The sequence below is a fragment of the Coloeus monedula genome (genome assembly GCF_965178545.1).
Source record: "Coloeus monedula genome assembly, chromosome: 5".
Taxonomy (NCBI): Eukaryota; Metazoa; Chordata; class Aves; order Passeriformes; family Corvidae; genus Coloeus; species Coloeus monedula.
In genome coordinates this window covers 15,849,488-15,869,952 of record NC_138785.1, presented here as the reverse complement: position 1 = coordinate 15,869,952, position 20,465 = coordinate 15,849,488, and the positions used below count along the sequence as shown (strand labels likewise).

At 41.6% G+C, this 20,465-nt stretch overlaps 1 protein-coding gene across 3 annotated transcripts in view; it reads right to left on the bottom strand.

Moving 5' to 3' along the window:
- NR3C2 (nuclear receptor subfamily 3 group C member 2) overlaps positions 1–20,465 on the bottom strand; it is a gene marked incomplete at its 5' end in the record, with an annotated part of 190,866 nt that overhangs the window by 35,615 nt on the left and 134,786 nt on the right. For all 3 annotated transcript variants that reach the window (XM_082282331.1, XM_082282332.1, XM_082282330.1), the window contains one exon: positions 14,378–14,494. In XM_082282331.1, the coding sequence (XP_082138457.1) occupies positions 14,378–14,494 (117 nt within the window). The remainder of the gene's footprint in view (positions 1–14,377; positions 14,495–20,465) is intronic.

The following is a 20,465-nucleotide window of genomic DNA, read 5'->3' as shown; positions in this document are numbered from 1 at the left end:
GGGTAGACAATATGCTGCAAAACAAACCCACTGTGACCACCTCTAACCGTGCTGGCTCTGTACCCATGCCAGTGAGCACCTGCATTTCAAACACTTGGGCTCCTCCATTCAGGTCCATACTCCAGTGCCTGAGCTCTGCACCTGGGCTACAACCACCACCTCCCTTCCCAACCTCCAAAGCTGCCAGCTTTCTCCCTTTCCCCCAATGCCAAATGCTTGAGGGTTTCCCTGCACACCCTGCCACTGCTCTCCAAAAACAACCTCCAGGACCTTGCTGCACCACAGTTACCAGAGGTGGCAATTCTCCTCTCGAGGCAGCTCTGACAGCCTTCAGGTAGACTCTTCTCTGAGCCCTCACCCAGCGCCTCCACCTTTGTACAGATAACTGCTCCATCAAAATGCCACTTTCCTCTCCTCTGAATCTTTTCATCATGTTTGCCTGGTGACTTTGCCTCACTTACTTCAATGAGCTGACATCTGTTCTCATTAGCTATTTTACTGCTACCACAAATCGTGTTTTCCCTTCCCCCAAATCTGTTGTATCTTGACATGAAAATTTTGAGCTATCTTGGTACAGACGTTTTTTCACTTAGTTGTCTAGCACAATGGGAATGAGATTTTGCTGAGAAATTTCTAGACAATAATACAGACTTCATATATACACACACACACACATATGCCTGGAAATGCATGGAATAAAGTAGAAAGCAGTAATGCAAACCAGATCTTACAGCATCATCCCATTTTCCCTAAAAAGTGCACTCAGGCACACTTCTTTCCTTCAAGAAACACAGATGGAACAACCAAGATAGGACCCTAAAGCTTCCATAAAACCTATTACCCACTTTGGGAAGCAAACCACTGATTTTCAGGTAGCTACACAAGAGGAAGAACCTCTAAATGTGACCCCAAGTGTTAGAATCATAGAATATCCTGAGCTGGAAGGGGCCCACAAGGATCCACGAGTCCAACTCCTGTTGTGCCATGTGTGAGAGGAAGGATCAGATACAAATCTGGCAGGCACATGGGCAAGCAGATGAGTCACTGCTTTAACTGGATAGATCAAGGGGAGGAAGCAAATGAAAAGCATCTACTGAAGCAGGGACAACTTGCACAGGGACTTAAAAGCAGAGCACAAAATTACTTTATCATGTAAGACACACTTCTAAGAGGACTTGACTCTTGCAAAGCAAAAGCCCTTCAAGGGTGATTTCTGCAGTGGCATTTGGGATATGCTGAAGAGACCCAGTAGTCTGTCTAAATATGCAAAGAAAGGAAGACTGCAGCTGGTGAGGAAGAAAACAAAGGTCCTGGCTTCACATGGCAAAATAAATTTTAAAATCTGCTTCTGACAGCTGTGACCCAGGGGAGAAGGTGATAGAAAATGCTATCACTTGCTGCTGAGCCTGAGGAATCAGTAGTCTAATTAACAAAGCGATGAAAATTTCTTAATTTCTTATCCTGCACTGGCAGAAGGAAGTTTTATCGGACAATACGCTCAAATCCACTGATTGAATTCAGTAGAATGAAATGGAAGGCATAACTGAAACAATGACATAGTTTGGCATACTGCTTACTAATTAATAAATAACACTTTAATCTGACAGGATTGGACAGCTTAAAGACAAGGAGTAAACGTGCATGAAGTCTGATCTATGGAAATGTCACATTTTATTTGCCTTTGGTCAGACCCTGCAAAGAGCCAGGACCATCCATAAGTGCAAATCTTATTCTTGGTTTACATTTGGATACTAAAAAGGGAGGTACAGCACAGATGGAAGAAAGAGCTTCTGACGTACATTTGAATAGTAATTGTGTACAATTTTCATTATGTTCACCTAGACGTATTTCGGTTCTTTATTCTAGTTGGATTTAAACTCCTAATAAAACAGACAGCAACTAGGTAAATATTAATTTGGTTACTTATAGAACAACCTCAGAAGTGTTTGCATTTTGCTTTGTTTGGAGCAGACTCTAATATATGATGCAGTGCAATGCTGCTCAAGCACAGGCCTGTAAAGCACAGAAACAATATATCTAAAGTAGTTTATCCTATCGCCTCAAGCAGGATCTACTGTACTTTGCCCAACTCAGTATGTTATTAATCTCCAATAAAGGGAATTCCACAATATCCCACATCTTCCTCCAACATCTAACCACTCAGTGTTCTCCCAACATCTCCAATGTTGCATCATTTTTTTCTGCAGTAAAGTTGATTTCTCTTCACCATTCCCCCAGTGGCCAAAAAGAACAACTAATCATTCCTGTCCTCTTTTACACCACTTTTTGAATAGAAAGACTGGTATCGTGATCTCCTAAATATGTCTCTCTCTTCTACACTAACATGAAATGAGTTTCTATGGACTCTTTGTTTCTTTTTTGTTTTCCTACACGTCGTCTTATCCTCGTTCTTCCTTAGACAGCCTCTAATCTGTATACACCTTTCTTCAGGCACATAACATGAAATTTCAGGAAGGAGGACTCAGTTTAGATCTTAAAGGAACCTTTCTAAATGTAAAGATCTGATACGGAAAAACAGAATAGGTTATCAAGGGGCACAGTAGATATGTTCATGCTGGACAAGTCCCAGAAGAGATGAGAGACATGTCCTTCACAAAGGTACCACAAGTACTGTAATCCCACCAACTGGCACAGGAACATAGGGGACAATTTTGCAAGGCTGCCCCATCCCCACCACCCTGCCCAGAAGTGCTGAAACCAGACAACAATCATCAGGCCCACACTTGCCAGCTCTGACAAGAAACAGAGTGATTCCCTGGCATCACATAAGACTTGCCTGTTTTTGCAACAATTTCACCTTGCTGACTCTAACTTTAACTTACAGTCATCACACAACTGTGCTCCTTTCTTCCCTGCAGTCCCTCAGCAGCTGCTCTCAGGTATCCCATTTCTTCACGCCTCAACTTGCACTTCTCAACATCCCAGTCTGTACCAAAAATGCCATCATGTTGGTTTCCGACACTACAGCTCAAGATGCTTTTGAGTTCTGATCCAAATCTGTAGATTTACATATTTACTCTCTACTTTGTTATACATGTAATCTTTACAATTGCTACTAGACCCTCAACACGACCTTACTTCAGATGTCCTTTCAGCATAACAAGAAACCACTCAGGAAGAATACTATTTTGAGTAATTACATGCCCACTTAATGAGATATCTTATAATATTTTAATGAAAACTCCACATTTTCTTCTGATTACAATTATGGCTCGAGATGCTGAGCAGTGAAATGCAAACAGCTGCAGGGAGGTGGCACCTCACACCAGTGCTTGCACACAGCAGTTGTCTCAGAAAACTTCAGGTGAAAGCCCAGATCAAATCTTGTGTAGTTTGAGGTCTGACTCAATTGTGACGCTCAGGTTACCCACCTGTCTAGCATGTGGGACAGCGATGAGCACAGCAATTAAGAAGGAAAGGCATTGGGGAGTTTTTGGGTAAGAGACAGAGGGAATTTATCCCTTTTTAAAGTTGAGTTTTCAGGCTAAGCATTCATGAAGAGACAGCGGACAAAAGTGACAAAAGAAAGCTGAGATCCAAAGTGCATTTTACAGGAATATTTAGGTTGTCAGGGAAAATGTCTAACACATTTGCTTGTTTCTCAGCAATCCTCAAAGTGATAATTAAATGAAAAATAACAGTTTCATAGGGGTACTCCTCCCTGTGTGGGAACAACTTTCACCAAATGCCAATTAGTGGTTTCCTGTTAAAATCAAATCAAGCTGGTTTTGATAAAGCTTTTTAATGAGAAATGGCTAAAGTATGAAAATTTCCCCCCACATATATTTAATATTAAATCCCAAAATGACATAACACAATCTCACATCTAACATTTTTGGTATATAAAACTCTCTCTTGCACTTATTCATTAATTTCAAAAGAAATGTATTTACTAAATATTTAAATCATCCAATAAACAAAGTCTTTAAAAAAAAGCTTACAAAAGTAAATTATAATGTTGATGAAAGCCAATCTTAGTCCTTTTCAGATGCTCCCAAAACTAATTTTTACTGATTATTTATTCATTCTTCAAGCATATGGCAAATTCAATAATTTTTGAGCTAAGAGTTGTCTACTAAATGCATCAGTGGTTTTGATTATTCTATTTGACATCAAATAAAGACAAGCAGTAAAATGTCAACAACAAATGTGGAGATCACCTACAACTCCAAGACACCTGTAGGAATGGAACACCAGGAGCTTGAACTGCGAGCACTGGTAATAATTTGATGAAAAAGGAAATTAAGGAAACTTTGGAGAACAGATTTTGACTATGCCAGACTGAATACTCTTGGCTATGGTCACTGGTTTTTGCCTTATGCCAAGCAACAATGTCCCTCCCAAGACACCCATTCCCATCCAGCCTTCTGCAAGCATTCCTCATCCAAGTCTTCTCTCTTGCTTTTATTTGGGTTAATACCCAGTGTTCCATGTCTGTTACATGATGTGCCCTTCATCTGATCACAACACGATAAAACCCTGACAGACACTTACCATGTATAAAACTTCATATTTACATTGGAGACAGAGGTTCTCAACAAGCTTTCCAGAATCCTTTAAAACCAAACTGCACCACAACACCTCTCATTCTGTACCTTGAGTGCTCAGACTTCCACTCCATGCTAAAGAGCATTTCACTTTTGTTCTTGCTAGAACTAAGCTTAGTAAGTACTGCCCTTCCCTCTGTGGTATTTCTGGATATGTTATTACCACATTCCCACTTGATTTCTTTTCCCAAGGAACAAAAATTTTGAAATCCTTTGTCTACTCATCTGTATGACTTCCATAACCTCAGCTTTTATCAACTCAGTTTTCTCTCAAATGACCTTACTCCGAATACACTGAATGCTGCTGGTCTTCTAGAAATTATCTACCCCACTTCCAGGAACAGCAACACTACCTGTGAAATACAAGCTGGCTGTTTATCTTCTGCAGTCATCTTGGCCATATTTTTCATCATCTAGTTCATAATTAGTAATTAAAAAAAGAAAAAAGTATAACCCTGTTAATCTCCTGCTTCAATAAATCACCCTTAACATTAGTGAAAACAGTCTATATGCAATATCAACCATTTTTCTGGGGTAATGGCAAATTTCTAACATTACTCATATGTATGATCTGGGAAAGCTGATGGCAGAGAACCACAAAAGCACACAAATCACAGCCCCAGTGTGCAGGAAGATGTGTACTGGGTGGCTCAGAAACACCCCATCCAGTGCCTTCACCTTGCCTCCCTCTTTGTTAAACACCTGCTTCTTGCTGCTGTGTATTTCTAAGGCTTAAATGTGCTCAACATTCCCTACATAACCTGCTGAAAAATGTTCTTTTTCTACTAACATCGAACTCCAAGGGCTGCTTTTTGAGCCAGGTGTGCTTGCCACACCCCACACTTACTTTAGTAAAACACAGATACTGAAAGTGGAAAGCCCTGCACTTGGGAATGGATGGGCAGAAAAACCCAGAAAATAAAACTGAAAAAAAACCCCCACAATTCAGCATTGTGAGCCCACCCTACTTTGGCCAAGGTTGTTGCAAGCGTGGCAAGTTAAATCTTCATGCCCTATTATTCAGGTGAAAACTCTCTGAAGTAACAGCTCAGTGAAAGCCAAAAGGACAAGTTCCTCCTGCTCCTACACCTTCTCTCAGTAATGGGGAAGTGAGTAATGGAAACACATCATCACAGACCACAGGGGTAGGTTTCAAAAGGGTTCTGGTGACAATCAGCAGCTCTGGAAAAAGAGGAACAGGAGACACAGGCAGGGTTTCACACCAAAGACTACGCTTTTACTGTGAGGAAGAGTAAAAAGGATATGGACTTACAGCACTGTGGAAGGAAGCTGTAATAATAATATCACTGTGGAAGTGATAATTTGGTGATTCAGGAAAAAACAAAACATCACCAAGAGCTGCACGTAACAACTTTCAGAAATGCTGAAAATCTTCCCCTCAGAAAACTGTGATCACCCATCTTGTGTTTTGAACCAAAGCAAGGCACCATGTATGGAACACAAACCTCTGGGGAAAGAGCAGCCTCTGAGCCTGCTCAGGGAGTGCTGTACAGCCAAAAGGAGACAACACCCCCAGGGCCTACACACACAGCACCACTGCAGGACACGAGGCAGGCTGGGACACAAACTCCCAGCAGGATCCCAGGAGAGATGCAGCTCCTTTGCAAGGCTGGCAACCAAGGGTGCTGCACCTGGAATGGTACAATGGAGAGTCCAGCAGATAGAACAGGGAAGTCTGGAGCTCAGCAGCCCCATGCCAAAAGCCTGAAAGGCTGTTTCTGGAGGAAAGAGAGGTGTTGCTGGCAGCTGGACGCTTGCAGAAAGGAGAGCTGGAACCAGGAAAATGTGAAAAAACAAAGCATGACCCTGATTAGGAGCTTGATCAGGGACTGCTTGCTGCATGTGAGCTGTGGGCTCTTGGACCGCTGCAGTGCATCTTCTCCAGCTGCCTTCACACATGGAATAAGACCATCAGCAAAATTCCAAGTACAAGGATGCACTTTCAATATTGCTTTTAATCAATGCCTGAGAGATTACTCTGGCATTACCAGTCCTTTTCAAAATTCTGCCTTTTTAACCATCATTCACAAATAATTTATTAATAGTTGTAGCATATGACTCATAGTTCTCATAGTTATCTACAATATTCAAGAATCACGGGGTCGTTTAGGTTAGAAAAGACCTTTAAGATCATTGAGTCCAACCATTAATCCAACACTGCCACATCCACCACTAAACCATATCTCTAGGCACCAGATCTACATGTTTTCTGAAGGAAAACATCCTTCCAAGGATGGTGATTCCACCCCCTTCCTGGGCAGTCTGTTCCAATGCTTGACAGCCCTTTTGGTGGAGAAACTTTTCCTAACATCCAATCTAAACATTCAATTCATGAGGATGATTCAAGTTGGAAAGTTAGAGGGTCACACCGAGAGCAGGGCAAGAGCAGCACACATGGAGTAAGATGGACACAAAAGCAGAAAAAGTTAATTGCTGAACAAATTGGTTCCTAAAACATCTTCAACAGCAGGTTTATAAGCAACAGGCAAACTAGCTATTACTTAATTATTATTTGTTAATTACTTAATTATTATTTCTAACTTATTACTTAAATATTATTATTTATTACTTAAAGGTCTTTTCCAACCTGCTGATGTTTGTAAAAGTCTGTTGAAACAACTAACAAAAACCCAGCTGAATGTTCAAGTCAAAAAGTCATTGACTAGATTCCCTCAGAAGAAAGTGCTACAGAATAAACACAAATAAAAATGCATTAATGTAATTTCAAAATACTTTGCAGTTAAAGTTTAAATGAAAAATAAAATTTAACCATATGTATACCTCAAATTGCTTATGTCTTACACAAAGGGGTTTATTTTCCTTTAAAATTTATGAAATCTTGGTTAGTAGAAAATTTTGGAACTAAGAGCATACACTTTTGCTGTACTTACATTTTCCCCAAGTTTTCAGATTTTTTCTCTTCCTTTTTTTCTCAAGAAGATATGAGCAATGATAATATAAACCACATAAGGTCCAGTAACTGAAAATAATACTGCAATTTAAAACCCTACTAGTATGAGTTATTAAACAGAAAATAGAAAGCCGGGCATAAAGGTGAAGTACTATATCTTATTACTGGTTATCTTAATTAACCTATTTTTCAGATTATTAAAATATTTCACTGTATGAAAAAATAAGGGTATCTGCCAGTGAAGCCTACAAATCACACCCAGCATCTTGTGCACGAAGTGTCTTACATATGTAAATGTATGCGGACCCAAGACTCGGATTTCACAGGCAGCCTCTGCAGACAGAATGATGAACTGTGTAATTTGCAAGGTGAAATCTATCTTATGTCCCTTCCAGATCCAAAGGGTCCTTGAGCAAGCTGCTCCTCACTGCTGTGGGAGACCAGTGCCGGGAAGTCTTGGCAGTGTTTCATAGGGGAGCTGAGGCACAGAAGGATTCCAGCCCTGCATGGTACTGATCTTTACACACTTTTTTGTCCCCTCTGCATATATGGCACATCCCATGGCAGAAGAGGGACCTTCTCTGATCATCCAGAACGGGGAAGGATGCCTGGTCACTAGGTCACATCAGAGGGGTGAGAACCAACCTGCCGAGGTGTCGCGGGTTGGGTTTGTAACCGGGCGGAAACACCAACTTAGTGTAGTGGTTTGGTCCAAAATACTCATTACTGTTTATCTGCTGTGAGATAAGAATTAGGAGAAATGCAAAGCAGGCACCAAACTTGAAAGAATATAAAGAAGTTTATTAACAGACCTAAAAGAGGGGAAAAAAAATTATACCACCTTCAGAACTCTCCTCCTCCCCCCACCTTCCTCCCTTCTCCCACTGACAATGTGAAAAGACAACCCTTGAGATGTTCAGTCTGTTTACCACTGCCATAATAACCTTGTTCAGTCCATTTAGAAAGAGAAGTCTCTTCTTGCTCGTGCTATGAAAACATTATCACAACGAGACAGCCGCCCACTTCCAAATATTGTTCAGTCCATTTAGGAAGAGGAGTCTCTCTGCCTGCGTGTGAGTCCCTTCCCCCGACTTGCAGCTTTTCCCGCAACTGCTTTCAAGGGTCCACTCTTGAAGTTTTTTGGGGTACAATTTTAAGGTTGAGCTGTTCAGAAACAAAACCAGAGGCCCTTCTCCTTCCCTGGGAGCAAAGGGTCTTCATCATCTTCATCGTTAGGACTATCTCTGGGAGCATCTCTAGGGACTGAGGTTTTCTCCTTTCCCGTTTGGAGCAAAAGTCCTCATCTGGTCCATCTCTAGGAACTGAGGTTTCTCCTTTCCCGTTTGGAGCAAAAGTCCTCATCTGGTCCATCTCTCCCTGTCCAAACTTCTCATGAAATTACAGCTGCGTCAGCATCTGCCTATCTCAGCGCAGGTGCTTTTGCTTACGAGTTGAACATTCCACCCCCCATATCTTCATGGAATTACAATGGGATACTCTGATATATCATAGCTTCACAACAGAATTTCAGCTTTAAGCATCTCCTCTCTCTCTTCCCTCAGGTTTTCAGCTCTTCACAGCAGTAAAAGGGTTAATCTCACCTCGGCCTTGCAGCTTTGCAGCTGGAATGTTGAATTTTTCTTATCGCAGTGGAGAGGGGGGAGAGCCGAGCCGCTCTGGCTGCCCACGGCAAGGCAGTGGGGGGGGGGGGTTCCATGGCTGGAACAGGTCCATGGCTTCAGGATGGCCGTGGCCCGGCCCAGCCTGGCCCAAGCAGGGCCTGGTCGGGCCCGCTGGCCCCCACACGGGGCCCGCAGCCACCTGTGCCAGCGCCGGAAACGAGAGAGAGCTTGGGGGGGAGTTTGTCTATTCTTAAATGTGGATCACAGAGGTGGTCACAACTTTAAGTGGCTTAAAGAATTGTCCATATTCAAACTGGCCAGCTGATAGGTTCTATCAGTTCCCAGAGGAAGCTGTAAGCACCCCTTAGCAAGGACATCCCTTCCAGGACTATGCTTGCTAACCTGTGACACAAGGAAAGGGGGTGGCAGCCCCCTCAAGTGACACCATATAAAACATTCCAATTGTCCAGGCTTCAGCACACAGGAGTGACACCAGGAGGCTCTGTGCCACCCTGGTGGCAATGCAGGACACATCGCAGGGGCTGCTGCCTTACAGGATGCAGCTGGTGGTGGCACAAGGCACCATGCCAAGCACCAGTGTGGGACTGGGGGGTCTCACTGTGACACCCCCCAGTGCCATCACGGCGACAGACACCACTGAGGCACAGCAGCACGAGGTGGGAGCCAAACGAAAACGTCTCGTGCGAAAGTGAGAGCCTCGCCAAATCCAATCACAGCGTATGCCGGAAGAAACTTCCCAAATCCGTGAAGTCATTCTGGTCTGTAATTAACTGAAAATTAATTACAGAATCTTGAAAAGAGCATAAACCAAAAATGGGCCAGCATACCTTCATAGTGCAGTTGCTCACTCTGAATCTCTTCCAACAATTAAGCCTAGCATATGTCATTGGAGTTTAAAAAAAAAAAAAAGATAACAAAACAACAAACAAAATATGATTCCCAAAAAAGTTTTGGAGTCCTACTTGCCAAAGGGGATATAGCTGTCTGCAGAGCACACACATACCTTCTAGCAATGAGAAGGATGATTTAACGTGATACTTGGCAACTTCAGCTTTGCAGAAATTACAGGTTGCAGATGCTTCTTATAAAATCAAAACAAAAAAATCGAGAAAATAACGTAATTAGGTAAATTATTTGCTGACTTGATGAATAATTTTCTAAAGATTATTAAAGAATGTAAGAGCTTGGAAAAGCCTCCAAGTTTTCAACAAACAAAACAAGGAGGTAAACAATAAAACTGCCAAATTATTTTGGCTGAGCATTCATGAAAAGGTGTATTTTGTATCACTGAATTACACATATTTTCTTACAAGGTGCCTAATCATGGCATGCTGCCACCAGTCAAAATAATCTTTTTTTTTTTTTTTTTAATTTAGAAAAAAAATTTAGCATGCTAGGAAGTAGAAGATATGCCATCAAAACAAACTTGAAAGACTGACAGAATACAAAAGCACTATTTTACTATTTAAAAAATATTGAGGAAGAATATTACCAAAAGAGAAAAAAAAAATCCTAAGAAAAAAGATCAGTAGATTAATCGGAGATTGTTCAAAAATGAGCTGCAGGAAACATGGAATGCTATTTCTGATTTCCAGCTTTCCATTATAGAGATTAGTATCTTCAGAAAGAGCAGGAAGACAATCTCAAACTGTCACATTACAAAATTTGCTTCACAGCCCCCCTTTTTCAGTAAGTGGGAGGAGCTGGGTGGGCGCAGCCTGGGGTCCTTCACTCCCATCTATATATGGGGAGGGTGGCAAAGGAGAGTCAAGTTCTTTTCCAGCCCATGGGAGATGGGACCTTGTTCCCTAATACAACATTTCTTCTAGACCAACTGGAAGTTTGGTGTTTTGTTTTTTTCTTTAAATGAGGGGATAAAACATCATAGTTATGTACAAGTGGAAAATAATGCCCATGGTTTCAGCAGCTTGCAGACATTTCAGCCCTGAGCTATGCTAAAGACCTTTTGCATATCATCTTGCTCTATTTCCATGCACCAAGCACATCAGCACCTCTGATACAGTCTGGGATTTTTGTTTACATTTGCTTTTCTTTGGAGGGTGAGAGCTGAGCTCAGCCCTACTGCACCAAGAGCGCAGTGCAGTGTGACACAGCTACGGAGAGTACTATGCTGCAGAGAGGACTAAATTAAATTGCATTTATAAATTAATTTTTCTCCAGCTCCTTACTGATCACACTGCCTAATAAAATACCTGCCCATTTTGCCTGTAAGTCCAAGCTAGAAACAGGTAAAAGCCCATTTTTACTGGAGTAATGTATATGCTTGTCAAAACCAGGCTGACCACATGAAACTACAATCCACAATGTACCTTCATAATAAGACCATACTCATTCTCTTCAAGCTAAATATGAAAAAAATGTTATTTAGTACCAAACCTTGGCATTTTACAAAAAACCCACAGTTTTCAAATATGAATTAATATCTCTTCTTGCCATTTCCACCTCCACTTTTTGTGATGATCACCACCACATCAGAAATGCCCTGCAACAGCACACAGAAGCTTCCAAAACTGAGATGCTGCGTTGCTCCTCTGTAGATGCCCAATGCAGAGCTCACCACTGGAAACATGGCTTAAAGAGAGAAAAATCTTCAGGATCCCAGCAATTCCTGCCAGAGCTGGGCTGGCTCAAAGGCTGGAAGGTCCATCAGCATGATCTGGGAGCCCTTGGAGCTCTCTGCACAGTAATGCTGCCTCTGGGCTGCAGATGCTTTACCTCTCTCTGGCAGCCCTCCCCTCTCCCTCCAACCTGCCCTTTCCCTCCTCAGCCAAGCAGAAGGCACTGCAGTGCATGGAAATCCAGAACTGTTCCCCGTCCATCTCATTCATGGCAGTGATGGAAAGACCTCCTTTATGACATTTTAGTTTCTTTACATGGCATAAAGAGATCAAATCAGGAGTGAGAATTTCACCTGAGGTTTCTCTCTGTGATGAAAAATCACTGAAACAGCTAAACTGCAAAGCTCAGCTGCATGCCAGCTGTACACTCCAGAGGCAGACTTGGCCTTCCAGGTCACAGAATCACAGAATCATTAAAGTTGGAAAAGGCCTCTAAGAACAAAGAGTCCAACTGCTAACCCAGCACTGCCAAGTGCACCACTAAGCCTTGTTCTCAAGAGCCACATCTGCATGTTTCTTGAGCACTTCCAGGGATGGTGATTCCACCCTGGCCAGCCCATTCCAGTGTCTGACCAACTTTTCAGCAAAGACATTTCTCCTAAAATCCAATCTAAACCTCCCCTGGCACAACCTAAGGACATTTTCTTTCATCCTGTAACTTGTCCTGTGGGAGAAGAGGCTGACTGACCATCAGCTTGCTACAGCATCCTTTCGGGGAGTTGTAGAGATTGATAAGGCCTCCTCTGAGCCTCCTTTTCCAAGTAGCTAAACAACCCCAGCTCCTTAAGCCATTCTTCATCATACTTGTGCTCCAGACCTTTCACCAGCTTCACCACCCTTCTCTGGACTCACTCCAGCACCTCAATGTCTTCCTTACAATGAGGGGCCCAAAGCTGCAATAAACACAGATCACTAATTATGATTTCCAGCAGTCTAACAAGCTCCAACAAAGGGGAAGATTTTTCAATGCATTCCTCATTTACAGCATTCCAGCCAATATTTAAAAAAAAAAAAAAAAAAAAAAGGCAAAAAAAGAAAACAACACCCTCTAACAAAGTTTCCCTCCTGCCTTGCTTTTCTGCAGAGAACATCATGTGAACACGTTCTTTGAAACCCTCCTGGACATCACAGGGATGAACTCATTGCAGATGAAGTGTCCCATGCTGCTGTTTCCTAAGGTTCTCAAGCCCTGGGTTTTGCTGGAGCTCCACTAGCACAGCACAGGGCATGTCCAGGGTGGATGCCCCACACCAGCTGCCAGTAGGATGCAGCAACATTCGCAGCACTCCAGGGAGAGACCTTCCTGCTCTACAACAATTTTCAGCACTAGTTTTTTGGGATTAAGGAGCTGCAACCATGGAGCTCCTGTTTCATCAAACAAAGGCATTCTGTTTCCCTTGCTAGGTTGAACAGCACAGATCAAAACCAAGGGAAAGCTGTCACCTCCTCAGCATGCCACAATCTGGCCCTGTTTTCCCTTGGGAAAAGGAAATAAGGGGCCTGGGGTGAAAGGCAGTATCCCTGATTTGGGAAAGGGGTTGAAAGCAAGCCCAACAGGGCTACTCTCTCTCTGAAAAAGTAAGGTGTGGCTTGTTTGAGTATTTCTGCCAGGAGACAAGACAGAAAAAGAAGTCTGGGAGGTAGAAAAAGGCAGCAGACAGGAACCAGGATTTTGCATATAACCTATTAAAGATGAGCAGCTAAATCTCATCTGTAGTTTAGTTCTAATCTGTAGAACTAAACTCAGCTGCCAAGAGAATAGGCCCAGGAGGACAAAAGGTAAATTCTGGGATAGCGAGGAATTAACATGACCATGTTGTAGTTTTCTGTACAGTGAAAACACTCCAAGGGAAGGGTAACTCTGTACAGCAGGGGAAGCACCTGCAGCAGCATCCAAACCCCTGTTCACAGACAACATAATAAACACAGAAATGGTGGGAAAAAGGCATTTGTAAAAGCATTTGGTCAGATGATGACTTGAGACAGGACACCCACTGAAGCACAGCCAGAAACATGTAGATATTACCAGAGAAGAATTAAAACAACAGAAAAGAAACTATTATAAATTTTGTTATCATACTGATTTCAGTATGCTTTTGAGAATTAATAAAATTTTGTTGTTGTTGGTATATGAACAATGCAGTAACATAATCAAAATTATTGCACATTCTTACAGTCACAGAAATTAAACAATAAAAATGCTGAATAAGCACCAAAGAAGTTGAGAGGTCTCACTATGTGAGAATTTGCTTTCACGATGGTGTAACATGTTTTTCAGTATTAAAGAGAATGCTCATCACAAAAAAATACCCCATGCAATACTTGAAACCTTAACACTTTTAGCTTATGGTATTCTACTAAAATTACTGTCATCATAAAACACCCACTTTTCTTTTTTCTGTGCCATAAAATACGTATCTCCAAATCCCGATTTAGAATGACAATACAGTTTATTGGCTATTAAGCACCTCTTCAGGATAATCCCACCTTAAAACTTTTGAGATTATGCAGCTGCCAGAACTATAAAAAGGCTGCACGTTTCCAATGTTTTCACCTAATCAAATTAAGAGACCAAGCTATTAATATTCTGCTTACCTCCTAAATTCATTCCAGCTTGCAGACATTTCTGTAATCGACAGGCTGGGCAGTTCTTTCTCCGAATCTTATCAATTATACAGTCGTTCCTTCCCGCACACAGATAATTGTGCTGGCCTGAATGAACCAAAAATAAAATGCATTATTAGAGGATGTATTTACATAATTCCAATTTGTTCTTCTCTGCTGTTCTGCACGCATTTTGAGACTCTTATTAATGAAGCCATTTCAAATTCCATTCTTTAGCCTTTCCAAATGATCTTGGTGAGTTGTCATGGGCCTTTATTATGAGCATCTCTTCTTTTTAATTTGGGAAGGAGTTTTGGTGTCACTCTCAAGAGTGATCTCATTACGATTTTTTCCTAAACAGGACTGGAATTTTTCTTCTAGTAGAAAACAAACAATTGGTTTGAGCTTCTTCAGACCTTCTTAGGTGTGCTATCGCAGAGCAGTCTGACAGATCTAAGTTGGGATACATTTTCATGCTCAAGAAGTTCAGGATACAAAGCAGAAATGCACAGCAGAGGTTAACTTTCCCAATATACTCCACTCTCTTCAACCAGTTCAACCAGGCTTAAGTCACAACTGTATTATTTCATTTCTGTAAAGCCCCACAGAAGCACTCCTGAAGAGACAGCAGGTCTTTAATGCAGAAGGGAAATGGACAGCAACCAGGGAAACAGACTGGCATTTGAGAACTTGGAGACTCAAAAGGCATTTTGCTCCATGGCAGGAAAGCAGGTGGAACAAACAGATGCAGTTTCTCCGGCAAGGGCACTACCACGTTGCCTTTCCAAAGCCGGGTGCTTGAATTTGATGTGGAAGAATAAAGGAAGCCGTGAGGGGTTGGTGTGGTGTGACAGCAGAAGCGAGAGCAGAAGATTATTTTAGCTGCCTTGATCCAGAGGTGGCACACAGGGATCTGGGGCAGGCAGAACAAATGTGCAGAAACCCAAAAGATGTGCAAATAAAGTTGGTGCCAACGACCAAAGCAAGCAGCAGCCATGGGAGAGGAGGGGAAGCCTGGGAAGAACTCAGGAGCAGAGCTGCACTGGAACGGGCAGGGGCCGACACGCAGGGAGATGGAATGAACACACAGCTCCGTAAGGGGACAGAGCTGCTGTAGGACAAGAGGCACAAAATATGTCTGCCAAGCTATTTTCCACAATACTCATATGCTTCCTAGGGAAAGATAAAGAGAATATTCATGGGACAGAGGAGACCTGGCTCCTGCTTTAGGCTCTTTCAGGAATTTGCCTTAAAACTTCAGCTAAATCATTTTCTACCTCGGCACCTGCCTTCCTTTCAGCCTTACAATGTTATCTAGAGAGTGAACTGAAACTTGGGATGTTTCTTGAATCTCTTCACTGAGCATCTCACACAAAGAAAACTGATCTTATTTGAGTGAGTGAAGTGTTACTGTAGTATCACAAAGGTATCATCATTTAAATAATGCTTTAGATGTTTAAAGAACAAGCAGATGGGCAAATAAGGATTTCATTAAGGGACTTTACCTAGCACTATGACACAGGTGGAAAAGAACAACACTTCAGCAAAATAATTCATGAGTAAGTTACATCAGGCATAAAATCAAGTTGTACAATATAGTGACAGCACCACGATCTATCAGCTGGCCCTTATGTAGGCCTGCTAAACAAGAAAAAGATAAAGTTCTCAGCTAATCACAAAATGAAAACCTGGGTATCACACAATGTTTATTTTGTGATGTGATCGACACAAAAACAGACAGGAAAGAGAAGAGTCAACTTAATTCCTCTTTTTTTTTTTTTTTGTTTTGCTCTGAACTGACTTGAGCACCTCCCCTAAAAATCCATCATGCAGACAGGCATGAAAGTAACTTAAGAGAAGAAAACAAAAGCATTTAAAATAATGAAATACAGCATAAAGGTGGTTTATATGTCCTTACAAATACTGCCATACCATCCTTTTTTTTTGTGGGGAGAAGGGAAAATGGTTATTTTCTGCCAGGAATGCAGGTACACTTGCTCAGTACTCATACAATGTCCTTTGTACATCAGACTACTGCAATACCATTTTTAGGCTTCCAAAGGCGGGTGCAGGCTATTAATAAGACAAGTCAGCTCCAATACTGCAAAATGAACCCCACTGCAGAACTACCCTGAAGGCAGTTTGTGCTAAAAAAATGTATACCTGTTAAGTCAACATTTTTCACTACTGCTTTAAAAATCTAATGGGTTTAATAAACACGTTACCATTTATGCACTCCACAATAATTACCTGGGTTGCATTTCTAAATGTTGTGGAAATGTTTGATTCCAACACTGCAATCACAATGTGACTTCCTAAGAAATATTCCACAACAGCAGAATATTCCATAAATCACCTTTCAAATGCTCTGCGTAGCCTGAAATTATTCCTTTCTGACCTATCTACTCTAGATCAAATACTTTCAGCAAACATAACTTAGTAAAGGTTCATCAATTTTGGAAATATGCACCTCTGAGTACTAATGCATGGTACAAAATCTATAACTAGTAAGAACAGTAATAAAATCCATTTCTAGTGAGCACAGCAAAGGTCTTTCCAAACAGCAAACATCATCTTGTATATTTTTTAAATTTCTAAAAAATCCTTAAAAACCACAGCCATCATAAAGCTTACATTAATGGAAGTAACTTGAAAACCCTAAAAAAACCAGAACAGATCAACATTCCAACAAACCCTCTACGTAGAGTACAGCTATAAAATAATAATGAACAGGTTTTCAGTTAACATTTATAATGAAAAAAAAATGGCTTCAGTCTTCCATGCAATCAAATATGGTACATTTGAAATAAAACCAATTTTGTAAAGTAAGTTAGCAAAGCAGACTCCCATAATAAATCACTATGTCCCATTTGTGCCTCACTAAGGCCCCTCAACTTCAGAATCAAACCAAAACCCTACATATCTGAAATTGATGCAGTGCTCTCGAGACCTCCAGGGCTCTTCAGGACCTCAATGAGGTGGTGGAGGCCATCCTGAAGAGAGGCTGATGTTTGTGTGGTGCGAGATCTCCGACTCTTTCAAGAGATGTATTGATCTGCCTTGTGCAGTCTGTGTTTAGCTTAATCCAGTTGTTCTTTTTATCCCGTTCAATCACCCACAAGTGGGCTGGAAAGTGACAGAGCAGATATTGAATTCTCATCTCCCAAGTGCTAAATGCATTAAGATGAAAGTAATTTTTACTTATGCCATCATTAAGTGCACTTACACCAGCTAATTCCTGTTCCATGTGAAATACAAAGATGCAAAAGATGTGAGGAAAATTTTCCTGTTCAAAATAAATAATGCACAGGTACCACACAGTTACATAGTAAGAAGAAAGTGAGATCTTTGCTCTTAGCAGTAGAGCTAGAGGAATACAGAAGTTTGCATTTTCCAGGTTATTGTGCCACTACGCACCACAGAGTGACGCAACCAAATGTACACACAAAAATATTTGAATGTTGCCAATTCTCTCACCTCCAAGAACTCTATAATTCCCTGCTTTTACAGGCTTGCAAAAGAAAACAAAAAGGAAGTATTCATGAAATTCAGTCTTCCCTCTTACTGAGATTTCCTGAATAAGCAAAATTCAGCAGTAAAGGAGGGGAGGAGAAAAAGCTGTTCTTATTTGGCCTACGAATTACTGCCAAAATGAGGCTACAGCAGAAATTGTGCCTTTCCCCATTTTAAAACTCCACCACTACATTGAGCCACCAGTCCCCAAAACTGACTTGCTAAGGTGAACTTATGTATGTGTGCAGAGCACTGCTGCACTCCAAGGGCTGACATACTTCCCTACAGGTAAGGCTGCAAAAGGAATAAGATGTAGATATTTCTGTTCCTGTCTAGGGCAAAATTAGAAAATTACAGAAATTTCACATGTTTTATCTTCCTCCTAAAAATTCCTTCCCCCCCCAGTTTTCAAAAGTCTAAGTCAGGAACTGCAAGTCATTAACAAGTATTCTACATTTTTGCTCTCTCGTTAAAATAGCAACTACTATGATCAAAAGTTAAATTTTGTAAGGAGAAAAGCGTAGTGCTGGAAGAGGATCCAAAGACTGTTTAATTCAAGCCCACTCATGGAAGCATGATAAGACTTAACAAGCACGATAGCTTAACGGTTCAGGTAGGTTTTTAGTTTTCTTTCTATTTGTATTAAAATCTTCTGAGGAAAGGTATTCTGCAACTTCCCTACAAGCCCTGTGTAGGCTAGTGATTAGCCACTCCTGAAGTCGTATTTTTCCCTTTGCATTTCACCCAAGTGGGAATATTTTGCAACTGGAAGAGATACTCATACTATCCCATAGACACAGAGTAACAGATCATCACCTTCTTACAACAATTTCCTGCCTATCAAAAGATTTATGTTCCCCATCTCTTTGCTGGGCTAAACAAATCCAGTTCTCTCAATCTTTCCTTGTAGGTCACGTTTCCTAAATCTGTTGTCAATTCCTCCTATTCTCCTCCAGCCTCTTTCCTAAAACAGGGCACATTTTTCTTGCTGAGTTTCACCATCACTAAGGCAAATAAAATGGTTATTTCCTGCATCTTGCACACACAGCAGCCCTGCTAATGCAATCCTGGGCCAGAGCTGGCTTTCGGCAATGGCATTAGGTTGTTGACTCACGCTCGCTTGTGTGTCACTAACAAGCGGCTCCTCTCCTGGGGCACCACTGCCTTCCACATGTCCTTTCCTGCTTTTACCTGGGCAGGCAGCTCTCTTTATTCCTCTTCTAGATCCACAAACTCACTGCAACATCACTGAGAAAGGCAAAGAAAAAGTCCAAAATTCACTTCGGGTCCCATGTCTGAAACGGGGAAGTGCCTTGGGTCCCAGGACTGAGGAAGCCTCGCAAAGGGACAGCAAAGTGAGAAAACAGGAGCAGCAGCTGAGGCCCAAATGAAGCAGAAGTAGTTTGAAAAAACTCTGCTTTTAAAATAGCGTCTCACTGAGGCACATCAAAATGCATATAGTGTCCCAATTTTCCTTCTTCCTCCACAATGAGAATTAATACTTTGACTCAGAAAATTGCAGGCAAAGTTGTCTTCTCCCTGCAGGCTGCCAGAAAGCCAAGCCTTCTTCCAGGGTTTGAGGAGAGAGGAGCTGGGAGCCACCTCCAGCCCTGTCTCGCAGATCTGCACTTAAGAGCTAGGATCCCTTTTGCAGCTTCTGGGCTGGAATAAGTGCTTAGTTTCTGTAACATTTCCCAACTGGGAAGATCATCTCTGTAGCAGCAGTGATACATATAAAAGCCTTATGGAATAAATAACATTTATTTCTTAACACTGCCCCTTCCCTTTACCCACCAGCCTGTCAGACTGCACGAGCCCAGCCCGTGCATCCCCTCCTGAGCTAAGACTTTCCCTGCTAAAGACAAAGCAAACATGCTGCAGAAAATCATCAGGATTTTCTAAGGGAAGTCTTTCACCTCAGGAATATCTGGTCAGCAAACAGAACTTAACACCAGGTTTTTCTACTTTCTGGTATAGCCCCAATGAAGGGCTTTGCCTCCTGCAGCAAGGAATCACAAAATATGCCCATCCCAACCTCTCATTCGTGCTCACTGAGCTATGTGATGCATTCCTTTCAACCAGCTCCGTAACCCTCGCAGATTTTGTCTCTGTATCCATATAAGCTCCTTCAATTACTGAAAGTGAACTATTTCTACCTTTTGATGGCCAGTATACAAATAAAATTACTGCCAAGGCTTGCCACAATGATTTTGCACATTCAGAAAAGGATTTCCTGTTTGACAGAAGTCATATTATGCTATCAAGGGACAAGCTGCATTTACCTGAGGTTTTCATTTCACCATCCGCAGCAGGCAGGTACTCAAATAGATCAGCACGATAAGTAGGATGATGAATCTCTTTTCAAATTTCAGTTTTCACAACACCCCTGTTTCTTGCAATAACAAAAAAAAAGCCTGCTAGTAAATGGAAATGAGAACTGCATTTTCATTTCAGATGTCCATTTGTTACACAGTTAAGGGAGCTTTTTTTTGTTTAGGGTTGTTGTTTGTTTTTTGGTTTTTTTTAAGCAGTTGACAACTGCCCAGCAACAGCAGCCTATGTTTGC